Genomic DNA, 13,062 nt, shown 5'->3' with positions numbered 1-13,062 from the left:
TTCCAACTTGCTTTTCTGGATGGCCTCTGCCTTTACGGACACCTTTAGAGTTTTGATCTCAGATTTTATTTGGTCAAAATCATTGTCAAGTTTCTTATAGGCTTCCTTAAGTTTCTTATGGGACTTATCCATCATTTTTGTGCTTCTTTCTATTCTCCCAAAAACCTTTGCGCCTCATCGCACTTTTTAGCGATAAAGGTCAACAACATTTGGATTTGAGTGTTTCCTTCATGGTATTCAACTTAGCCTTGATATTTGCAATATAGATGTCTAATTAGATATAAACATCAAACATCACCCATTTCAACCTAAGCTCCCTTAAAAGATGGGTTTCTATCAAGTTGGACATCCGCCTAGCCCTTAATTGAGTCTCCATTTTATGGTTACTTAGGAAGTGAGTAGAAAAATTAACATAATCCCGCAGAAATCTCCTAGCATCAAAATATTCATTCTATATGGAAGACATCACCTTACTTCTCGATAGAATTGGGGAAGTGTTTAACTGGGATAACATTCCCTTGAGGTTGACGAAGTCCATAATATCCAAATATGTGGTGTGTTTCTATTAGGTAACTTTGTGTATTTGAACCTAGACTGGAAAAAATGTTGCTTTAGTGTTTACCCTGAAATTTGGTAAACAAGCGCTAGTATTCCAAAAATAATCGTGTTCTGGTTACTTGAAGGATCGACTAGATTGATCCTAGGACATGCACTTAGTTTAGATGTTTTAATGTCTTTCTGATATACATTTTTTTGATGGTTATGACTAGTTTATAAGTAAAGGGAATGTTTAAAACGAAATAAAGGCAGGAAAGTAAAGACTTTGACTCGAAGGTAAAAGAAATATAAAAGATTTTGGTAAAGATAAAAATAGGTAATTTAAGTAAATTGTGGTAAATCATACGTACATTTTAAGAAACTCGTTTCTTGATATATGTTGGTACTTTGAGTATTATTGAGTGTTTGTACATAATTGAACATACTAAATCCTAACGCTAAGATTCTAATTTATACTAGATCGACCATAATGTCGAAGCAATCTCTTTTGAAAGCTCCAAAAATACTCCAAGTTTTATCTGCTTTTTGAGAAAAAAATCCATTTGTTAACGCTTAGCAAGAAAAAACCCTTCATAAGCTTGATATTTCGAACAACCTTCATAAGTTAGTCTTGAACTTCTCTTCGAAATAAATCCTCTTTTCAACTATCGTTATTTCAAATTAATACTTTCTCAGTCGTCGAACTTCCCAGCTAAAATTTAGCCACCCCATGCTTGATAATTTTGAGAGGCCTGGGGGAGATTATGTTTTCCTCTTTGTATGTCTTCCTTTTTCTCCGAAATATCATGTCGACACAATCACGTTTTTTGATTGGTTGACCCACCTTTCACCTTTTTCATCTTTTCTCCTGGCATGAAGGGCTTTCTTCTCATCAATGGTCATTTAATCCATCCTCCCTGCAAGGACAAAAATAGATAAATAGATACTAGAAAAAATAACCATGCCAAAATACAATGCTCAATTGCGCATACAATTGTGGTTAAAACTTCAATGTGATGTGCAGATAAATGTCTTCTAAAGATTTTTATCATGACAATTCAAAAAGGAAGAATAAATCACAATAATTATCAGTTAATATGCAATCAAACAACCAAGTTCTCAAGTTCTAGTTGTAAGAGATAAACAGAGTTAAATCATTTAATGGAAAAGAACTAAAGTGGTGATGTTGCAAAAGCTCGCCTGATCCCGCATAATATTTTATCTTCTAGTTTGATCAGTTAAATGCAAATGAAGAAAGAGTATGTCTTTAAGTACTAAGTCGATGCACACACATACCAATTAGGAAATAAATTCTAATAATTTTTCTTAAAATTTCTTTTAAAATTATCCTTGTAAGTACTTAATCTATTAAGAATCAATTCTAATCAATTAGGAAATAAAACATCATTATCTAATCGATTAGTCTCTTAATCTAATAGATTAAAGCAAGAGTAACACCTACTATTTAATCAATTAGTCTTGTTGTGGATTAAATGACTGTGCAAATTAGAGTTTTTTTTAAACTTAACCTAATCAATTAGGTTGATGTTCTAATCAATTAGGAAGTGATCAAGTCCATGGATTGATGCCTTTCTGATCCAATTTTTTCCTATATAAAGGAATGAATTCCTCACTTCAAAACACGTGGTTTTTATAAGTAACCAACTCTTCTATCTCACTCATTCTCATTATTTTTTAAAATTTATTCGTTAAATTGCCTTAGTACTGAGAGAGTGACAAGATTCATCTGAGAGTTGTATTTTTATTTTTCTGTTATGATCTTGTAATAGATTTGAAGGTTGTGAAATTACGATAAATCAGACTTCAGATGTCCTATGACATGTCGAGACATCTGATCTGAACAAATCACATAGGTAAGGTATTAGAATTCATAAACAATACTGAAAAGTAAACAACACAAAAAATTGTTTACCCAGTTCGGTGACATCAACACCTACTCTGAGGGCCACCAATCCAGGGATAAAGTCCACTATAATAGTATCAATTCGAAGTACTATGCAAATAACCCTCGGTTTACACGTAAACAACCTCCGATTTATTGCCTTATCACTTAATCACTACTCGTGTTATACTTTTTACCTAAGACCCACCTAGGCATGAGGCCCTCCTCAATCCCCTTCAATCATAGTCAGCGATTGGATACTTCTAAATAGTTAGAATAAAACAGGAAGACACACTTCCATGACAATACCTATCCAAGACTCTTGAGTAAGAATAATACTTAGAGTTACTTAAAAGCTTGAGAATGAACAATAGAGAATTATAACTCTAAACATCAGACTTACTCTCATATCAACATGATATTTGAGAGGCTCACACACACCAACTCTCCTAGATAGTGGCTTACAGACTCTACCCTAATAATAAAAACTTTTACATCTTCAGTTGGTACCCATTCCAGATCCCCTCCATAGGACCAGAAACACCAAAACCCGAAGTATAAGCTCCTCATGAATGCATGTGCAAATACCAACAAACATATGCAATTAAGATTATCCATTTAATCTTAATCATACAAGCATATCACAATAATCCATCACATATGAATTATCCCACCATTTGCACAAACATACATGTATCATGTTATCATCACCAATAATGCATTCACATAGCATTAACCAACTCAACACATCACAAATAACATATAGCATACAAAGCCAAACAATGTTATTCACATCCAACATTCATTCTCAAACCAAACAACACAATTACAAGTCATTTACCGAATCAAATTATTATTAAATCATTTATTGCCAATAAGACCATTTTATTGAAAATAATATGACATTAGCTTCCTAACACTTCAAACAGGGACTTAAACACAATTATGGTTCAGAAGATATGAATTGTTACAGTTTCAAAGAAAATGTAAATACCGACATCATGCACTGACACCACAAAACCTAATTATGCACCAAATATATTTATTTCCAGAATATGAAACCATTTTTACAAGAAAGTAAATTGTATTAGATTTCTCCAGGTTTGAACGGTGAGTCAAATGGACACCCTAAACTCATGTTATGAATTTATGAAGTTTTACAAAAATTCAGCATTTTTCATGCGAGCAGCTCTCGGGTTCCCACTCAAATCCCCTCAAAATCTCATCTAAACATCACTATAATACAAATTAAATACATAGCAATCTATATCTAACATGTATCAACAATTAGGAACCTTAAAACATGATTTTTAACACAAAAGTTTTGAATCCAAAACAAAAGCCTAACATTTCAAATCTAAAAATTTCAAGAACGAAATCCCTATTTTTATGCTTCAACCCATCACCCATAATCATATAAACCCATGATTCAAGGAATGTCCATCCTTACCTTAGATGAGTTTTTTCCCTATTGAAATTGTCTAATCAAGTTGTTATTAATCATTTTTTTTTGAACAAAGCCAAAATCAAATTAAACTTTTGCACAAGGAGTGCTACACCATATTAGTACATCAGACAGAAAAGAAAAAGCATCCTACATCAAAGCACCCAACAACAGAGCACCAAAACTATACTGGCAAATAAATCAGGTCAAAAACATACACCAAATGAAAGATCTAGCTATTCTCTTTCCCTAACACCAACCCCATCCAGACCATACCAATACTGTAAGAGGCAGAAAAACAGTATTGCAGAAACACCTCCATTACCTCATAAACCACACTTCAAAATTGCAATAGTCAGAGCACCGAGAATTTTGTATGACAACAATCTTCTTTTTGTCATCTGTACATACCGAGGCAAGCCCGAGGGCTCAGACACCATTGACATAAGCTGTAACATAGGCTGCTACTTTTGATACTCAGCCAGTTCCAAGAGGTCACCTTTACTTCTTCCAACATTTTCTCTAAGCAAATATCAGTATTATGAAATATTTTTCCATTTCTTGTCTTCCAAATGTTCCAAATACATGCGAACCATACGACGACTGTACGTTAAGAGAAGCTCCGGCCACTGCTTATCAACCCACTGAACTGCTCAAGATGCGACAAGATATTATTATGCATTGTCGTTGATACTCCGAGCCATCTGCATACTTTGTTCCAAATTCCTGCCAAAATTGAACACTAAAAAAAATATGTGCTGTCATTTCTCTTTCTCCGCAACCACTAACACATGTGTGTTTGAGGCTAAGCACTCCCCTCCTAGTTAAGTTAACATTAGAAGCGATTCTATCCTGTAGCATTCTCCACACAAGAATAGACACTTTCAATGGGATCGAACTATGCCACACTTTAACACAATCTCGATTAGAGACACTAGGAAGATTGGACATTAAAACTTTGTATGCTTCTCTAACCAAAGTAGCCACCCGAGTTCCCTTCTGTCCAAACCCAAGTATCCTTCACCCCTTCTCTCATCTCGACACCGTCCACCAGATTTACTAGAATATTTAATGACACTCTTTCTTCCCCATTCAATTCCTTGTCCCACTGCCAATCCTACATATTAACCTCATTTTCTATTCTCCTCATCTCCCAAACCGTCTTTGATTTGTCGAGAGCCAACAAGAACAACTTCCCAAATCTATATTTTAATGCCTCTCCATCAATGCACCAATCACACCAAAATCGAGTCTCGCTCTCGTCTCCAATTACTTTCTTTATCCTAGATGTTAACCAATTATTATGAGTCTCCTCTCCCCTTTTGTCTATTTGACATAGATCTTGCCACCATATAGATCCTCCACCCCCATATTCACTTATATAACCTTCCCTATCTCCGTATATATCAGCAAGATCTTTGAACCACAACCCGTTTCTTTCCTTTTTTAGTTTCCACTTCCATTTGCCTAACAATGCCAAATTAAAAGCTCTCAGGTTTTTGATGCCCAATTCCCCCTCATCTACTGGCCTACACACCGTATTTCAGCTAACCTAATTGATTTTCCTCTCCTCCTCCCCCACCCTATAAAAACTGTTTAAAGAGAAATGATAACTGACAACGCCTTGAAGAAGGAGAGAAAATAAATCGAAAATGCTGACAAGATTGATTTTATAATGACTACCCGCCCCCCAATTGACAATTACTTGTTCTTCCATCCCAACAATCTATTTGTCACCGTATCTAACACCGGTTGCTACATAGCTAATCTTCTTGAGTTATCTTTATTTTGAAATATATGACTCTCTTGAATATCTTTTGTTTTTTTTTTTATAATTTTTTTTTTCAAATTTTAATGTATGTTGATTTTTTACCCATATATTCTTAACTATATTGTATTTTTTTTCTTGAAATCTACGCTAAATACTCTAATATAAACATTAAATAATTATCTGTTTTAAAGATAAACATGAAACATTATCTTAATATTCCAACAACTTTCTGAATTCATCAGTTTTATTCTTTGGTATTATATTTAAGATAAAGTAGTATAATAATTTAATTTTTTTTTTAAAAGTAAATAGTCTTTTATGAATATATGCAATTTATTTATATATTTATAATTCATACTATTTTAATGGAATCCAGAAGAAATAAAAGTCAAAATATGTGGATCAAACAAAAGAAAAAAAAAAGAAGCAAAAGCTGGGACAAGCAAGTAGAGAGATGAGGTTTTTTGTATGAGAAGAGAAACGTGTGTTGTGGAAAACGCGGGTGATAATAAAAAAGAAAAAGAAAAGAAAGCATTAATAACAGTAACTTATCAATAGAGATAGATGAGATGAGATGAGATGAGGTTGGTTGGTTGGCTTTTATTCTTTGTTCTCATTTGTGGAGTGGAGAACACAACACAACGCCACCTCTCTCTTTCTTTTCTTCTCTCTTTTTCCTCTATCACTCTCTTTTCCTTTTATTATTAAATAATAATAATGCTATTAAATTAATTATTATTATAATATAACAATTGTCATTATAACTGTTATTATTATTATTGTAGTAGTTGTTTTTCTCGTTGAGGGTGAAGGTTGATCTCGGGGAGTTTGATCAGTGAGTTAACGAAACGTGGGGCTGTGAGTTTTGACTGTGACAGCCCGGTGATGATTCTGATTCTAATTCTAATCTGATATACTATATGCCGCGTCAATGGAATTCGATACCATCCCTCAAGGTTCTAATTCTCATCCTCAATTTCATCACCGATCATCATCATCATCGCTTAGTTTTTTCTTGATTCTGTAAAACTCTTGTGTCTGATTGTATGAGATCTATGAATCTTCGCCTCTTGTTTCTCTCTCTACCATGTATGTGGTTTTTGTGTAGTAAAATAAATAACCGTCACACTTGAAATTTGAAATCTACTTTTTTTTTTTTTTTTTCTTTTTCCTGTTGGTAATGTTTATGCTTCTGGTTTCTTTTGCAGAATCGCTTAAACAATATAGTTGTATTAAATTTAAGTTAATATTACTGAATGTCATTCCTTTTTCGAACTAGTAAATAATTTCTGTTAATTTTAGGTTTGTGTGTTTTCCAATATATATATGCATGCAGAGGTTTTAATCTGCGGTTTATGTTTAGAAAAACTGTGAAATTGGCAGAATCGCCGGTGAAATTATGAATGATCAATTGAGCTACACTTGGAGCTTCACAAAATCGCGGCGCCATAATGATCAATTGTGGAAAATTATGAATGAATGTTGTTTGTTTTGAGTTAGTGTTAAAACTGCGATTTCATGATAAATTTTTCTACTGAATTGGTTACTGATTGTTAATTATTTAAGTTGCAATTGATGGAAACTTTTACAACATTTTATTTATTTATGGATGTTTAGTCCTTTTTACTTTATTTTTATGTTTTTTTTCTTTTTCTGTGGCGAGAATTTGTAGTGTAGACCATGGTAGCTTTTGAAAAAGTCTTGGCCTTGTCTTAGCCTTTCCAAAGGGGTTAACTTTTTTTATCACAGAGTGGGGTCATTAAGGACCATACCACAGTGTTTGTGACTTGGAGCTTTCTATACTTCCATTTTTCAGATACATATCCTTAAGTTAAAGCCGAGTTATGTTACACTGAAATAATCAAAATGACAAAGAGAAGAGTTTTAGATTCTCGTGAATTTGGAATGTGGTGTGAAATTGATGATTTATCATAGTTGTGTTACTTGATTCTCTCTTTTGCATGTTTAGGTTATAGGAAGATGATGTTTCTCTTGAAAAATTGATATGTACATGTTATGTTATTTCAGAAGCAATGTGGCAAATGAACTTGAGATCAAGTGAAACAATGGAATCAGGACCTTATCCTGAGCATCCAGGAGAACCAGATTGTTCATATTACATCAGAACTGGTCTTTGTAGATTTGGAGCGACATGTCGATTTAATCATCCTCCTAACAGGAAGCTGGTATGAACTATGCAATGCGTTTGGATAAATTGTTGTCATAAACTTAATATGTGTGTATCTATTAGATATCGTTGATACTTGAACACAACTCTTAGGTTTTTATATTTATTTATTCAATAACACTCCTATTTACACCAACTTCCAAGGTGATGGCAGCAATAGACAGTTGAAATTGAAACTATGTGGCTTTGATGTTGCCTCTTCATATTCTTCTTTCCATAAGGGTTATTTTCTGAGTTTCTTTACAAAAAAAATTTCGCCCACACATGCTCATGAGTATGTTACTTTGCACTGTGTATTTCTGATAAGTTTTACTTTGAATACAATCAGGCTATTGCCACTGCACGGATGAAAGGCGAGTTCCCAGAGAGGTTAGGGCAGCCAGAATGTCAGGCATGTACTTGTTTCTCAATCAGTGCATAAGGTGCATATTGCTTGTTCATGTGCATGTTCTGTGAATTTTGCTTTTTTAAGATGAAATTTTACAAACTTTAAAAGTTGTAACATGAACTCTTTTGAACACTTGGAATGGCCCGAGAGAATTCCTCTTGAAATTATCATATATACATATGATAAGTGATAACAATCCAAATCCCATTTGAAGATCACTCTTTAATTATAGGGATAAGAGATACGGAAATTATCTATAATAACTAATACTCCTCCTTCAGCTGGTGCATACATGTCATGTGTATCAATTTTGTTATGTATGGAGACTATCCTATTTGCTTGAAGAGATTTGGTGAATATGTATACTAGTTCATCAAAGGAGTTCACATGTGAAGTAGCAGCGATACCTATAGAAAGACTTTTAACCCATATAAGATGGCAATCAGCCTCTATGTTTGATTAGATGTTGAGTGACTAGATTAGATCCAACGTGTGTGGAATGCAACTAGGCAATTACAAATAAGTTTTATATGTCTGCTCTTGCAAAACCTCATAATGAAGCAATTGTTTTATAACTATGTAAGTTCACAAGTTGCATGTGCTTTTGACAATACCAGTTTCTAACTGCATAATGTCAATCCGAACAAAGTACTTAAGTTGACCCAAGTCTTTAGTTTAAAATATAAATGCTAATTTAGACACGTGATGCCTTCTTGATTGTTTCTTGTAGTAATGATATCATGCATATAGGAATAACAAATATATAAACTTATTAGAGGCAACTGGTTATAAAACACAAAATGATCTACCTCAGTACGAACTATGCCAAATGCTATTGCTTTACTAATTCATTCAAACTGTGCATCAGAAATTTATTGAGAACATATATAGACAAGTCAGGCAAATGAGTGTTGCATCTTGCATGTGGTCCATTTTGGTATTATTGCCTTTGGAATGACTTATTTATATTTATATGAAAGTAGTGTAGTTGGGCAGAAAGTTAATCAAATTTGAATGTGCTTTTTGAATGCATGAACTCACATGAATATTAAAGTAGCCGGTCTATTTTCATTTAAAAATAGTCCAACTTACCCTTAACTAAAACCCAGTTGAGCAATTCACTAGTTTCTGACTGCTAATCATTTTTAAGAATAAACTTTTCCATGTTTGTCACATGATCTATTCATTCTATTTAGTTCTATGACATATAATTTTAACATCAAATCTATAATGTTAAGCCCTAGTTTTTCTTTAGACATTGTATATATCTGTACTTGATTATTTATTCATTCACCATATTACAAATACTGATATCGGTTTTGCGTTTTCCAGTACTATCTGAAAACAGGTACTTGCAAATTTGGTGCCACGTGCAGGTTTCATCATCCTAAAGACAAGGCTGGGGTTGCTGGAAGAGTTGCCTTGAACATTTTAGGCTATCCACTCCGCCCAGTTAGTATCCAAATTTTTCCTCTTGTTTATATGGATTACAGTTAATACAGTAATTGTTTATCAACTTGTGGCCGTTTCTTGTTTAATTACTTACTTAGTTTCACGCCTTTAACTTGCCTTATAAAATTTTATACTGAGAAATGGATTGATTCAGACAATTCTTCTCTGATTTTTTGTTTTCTAAAATTTTGTGGCCTTATTATACTATTTCTTACCTGACACCTGAATGTTTTATGGGATCCTTAATCCTTAATATTATTTAATAGTCTAATGCTATATTTTCTCTGTTGCTTATTTATGCAGAATGAGTCTGAATGTGCTTATTATTTAAGAACTGGTCAATGCAAGTTTGGGAACACTTGCAAATTTCATCATCCTCAACCAAGTAATATGGTACTATCAATGAGGGGTTCGACTGTTTATCCTACTGTCCAATCTCCAACTACACCTGGTCAGCAGTCATATGCGGCAGGAATTACAAATTGGTCTAGTTCATCCTATGTTCCTAGTCCAAGGTGGCAAGGTCCTTCAAGTTATGCACCCTTAATTCTACCTCAAGGAGTGGTTTCAGTGCCTGGGTGGAATACATACAGTGTAAGCTCATCTAATCTTTCTTAGGAAAGTTTATACTAAAGAAATAGAAGGACGTGATATTCTATGGTTGTGATTGATTATGAGCCACACTTTTGTCACATGAATATGTTGCATTTTTTTCCGATCTGTTAGATATAAAACCATTTGTGTGTTTTCATCTAATGGCGTAAGGTTTTGGTGTGGTTGGTTCATGACATGGCCTCAGAGTCTCTTACCAAGTTGTTAGGAATTTGACCCTTGTTTCCCCATTATTTCTAAAAAAATAGCATAAGTGCATTGTCATGCTTTTTTTCCTAAAGGGTTCTTGTGTGTGGGGGTTGGTAGGCATAAAACTATTCATGTGGCGTCACTTACTGGCTTGAACTTTTTGAAGATTTGGTTCATGACACCATCATTAACTTAATTGGTTTACATTTCCCTCTCATGTCCTTGTCCATAAAGGTATTTTTCTTCTGAAAAATTAAACTTGTACCTTTCTTGAAGAACAATTTCATTGTGTATGATATGGGTTAACAATCCTTTTACCGCTAATTTAATGTAATATGGCTGATATGCAATCATCTTTTTACGAAAGAGACTTACCAATACTTTAATGTGTGGGGATGACAATATACCTATGCTAGTGTTGATCACCGCAGGGTTGCCTCGTTCAGGGCTCCAAAGACGGGGAATTTTCCCCCAGGGGGACGGAAGGAAAGAGACTTACCAATACTATATGTTGATGGATCTCAACAGGGATCTGTGGTGGACGGGGAAGGGGATAGATATCCCCTCATTGCGGGGATGGGGATTGGGAACGGATTCGGTGGTGAGGATGGGGACGTTCCCCGCTCCACCCCACTGACATCCTTGGATGTGTCAGCATCCTTAGTAATCTCTGGAGAATTTCTCTAAATCAGAGATAAATACAGATTAACACACTGTTACATAAATGAAACATTGCACCGAATCTGGGAATAACAAGGTCACAATTTCCTATCAAGTCTTTGAGAGATTGGCTCTCTCCTACCAAAATACTCACTAATAACTCCTTGATAACCAATTATGACTTGCGCGTTTCATATTTATTCTAACTTGCACATAACTGATAGCACAATTAATTATTAAAACATAACTGCAAGTATATGCATCATAAAACATAACTGCAATAATTGATTTCCAACAAACTGACTTTGATCAGTTTTGAGAAAAAGATCTCTTTTGTTATAATGGAAGGTCTAACACATTCTTTATTCCAGGGTCAAATGGGATCAGACAGTCCACAACAAACAATAAGAAATGATCAAACCTATGGAACTTCTCACCAAGGTGAATTAGAAAATGCAGGACTCCAAGGGGCATATTCTCAATACCGTTCTGGCTCTGTTCCAGTAGGATTCTATGCTTTGCAAAGGGATAACATTTTTCCAGAGAGACCTGATCAGCCAGAATGCCAATTCTACATGAAGACCGGAGATTGCAAGTTCGGTGCAGTTTGTCGTTTTCACCATCCAAGAGAGAGGCAGATCCCTGCCCCGGATTGTGTTTTGAGTCCCATTGGCCTTCCTTTGCGTCCTGTGAGTTGATATCTTGTTGATGTTTTCTATATGTCATGTTTATATTTAATTGTTAAATCATTTTATTACTGAAGAATTTATACTTCATTAGGATTCTCTCAGGTTTTGACTGAGTTTGCTAAGGCCTTGAGAAGAACGAGTCTTCTTAGTTTTGCTTGTGGATTGATTATTTGATTTTTTACAGCATTTTTCTTGAGCTTTACATTTTCCTGTACTTGTATTTGGATCTTCTGAGTTTAAGCTCCAGACAGGACCCTATTGGTGTTCTTTTATTGGTTGAAGTGAATAGAAGCATTTTTTATTTATTTATAGTTACTACATAGAGAAATGAGAAGATATGAAATTAGGGTGTCATGTTAAGGGCATTGTTTAAGAATTTCATAGAGAAATTTTGTCTTGAAAATATTAGTAAAACACTTGTTAAAGTAATAATTTCACCATTTTTATACGAAAGTTTCATTTTTTGATTCCTTAAACAATGCCCGAAGGGCGTCTCAGTATTTTCCAAGAAATTATTGCATCAATATTCTTGTCACAATAATTTGGTGCATTTATTGATTTTGGTCAATCTGATAGAGGTAGTGTTCCCTCTTTTTTGCAGGGAGAACCTCTGTGTGTATTTTATTCACGGTATGGCATATGCAAATTTGGCCCAAGTTGCAAGTTTGATCACCCAATGGGAATTTTCGCCTATAATGTAGCTGCATCACCTTTAGCTGATGTCCCAGGCAGGCGTCTGTTAGGCTCTTCATCTGGAACTGCTGCATTAAGTTTATCATCAGAAGGACTTGTTGAGTCGGGGACAGCAAACCCAAGGAGGCTTTCATTGTCAGAAACTAGACCGATTCCTTCCGGTGATGATAACATTGATGACGAGGGATAATGTTCTCTTGGAAATGGGTTATCTGCTTTTTACAATTTTTTTCTCAGGGGAGAAAGAGTAATCTGTGAATTGATTTCCCCATTGCTGGAGGTGTACAGAGTGCCGATCACATAGCTCATGTCAAAATGATTCTGTCAATCTACTATTGAATGCAGTTGACGAATCCAGTCGTTCTGGATTTCATGCTGCCACATTGTATAAATTCATAAGTATTTGTCACATTTGGTCAAAACCAAATGTGAACATTTCTTCTGTTCTTAAGCCAATCTATCTATTTAAAATATTCTCCATTGTAAAAATATCTTTCTGGAAATCTATATTAATAAATATTTGGCTTCAGTGTGAA

General features: G+C 34.4%; 1 protein-coding gene across 2 annotated transcripts; it reads left to right on the top strand.

Annotated features, from left to right (window-relative positions):
- The first annotated feature begins 6,258 nt into the window (after nt 1-6,258).
- LOC131609685 (zinc finger CCCH domain-containing protein ZFN-like) lies at nt 6,259-13,062 on the top strand. Of its 2 annotated transcripts, none has more exons than XM_058881463.1 (7): nt 6,259-6,611; nt 7,684-7,841; nt 8,172-8,234; nt 9,564-9,683; nt 9,987-10,277; nt 11,516-11,833; nt 12,435-13,062. In XM_058881463.1, exons 1-7 carry the CDS (start codon nt 6,587-6,589, stop codon nt 12,714-12,716), a joined length of 1,257 nt encoding a protein of 418 aa, XP_058737446.1. In that variant the 5' UTR covers nt 6,259-6,586; the 3' UTR covers nt 12,717-13,062. The 2 variants fall into 2 exon arrangements, with proteins under 2 accessions (XP_058737446.1, XP_058737447.1); XM_058881464.1 differs by having other exon boundaries at nt 6,605-6,744.

Source organism: Vicia villosa, linkage group LG6, assembly GCF_029867415.1.
Source record: "Vicia villosa cultivar HV-30 ecotype Madison, WI linkage group LG6, Vvil1.0, whole genome shotgun sequence".
NCBI classification, from domain to species: Eukaryota; Viridiplantae; Streptophyta; class Magnoliopsida; order Fabales; family Fabaceae; genus Vicia; species Vicia villosa.
This window is presented reverse-complemented; position numbering and strand designations above follow the sequence as displayed.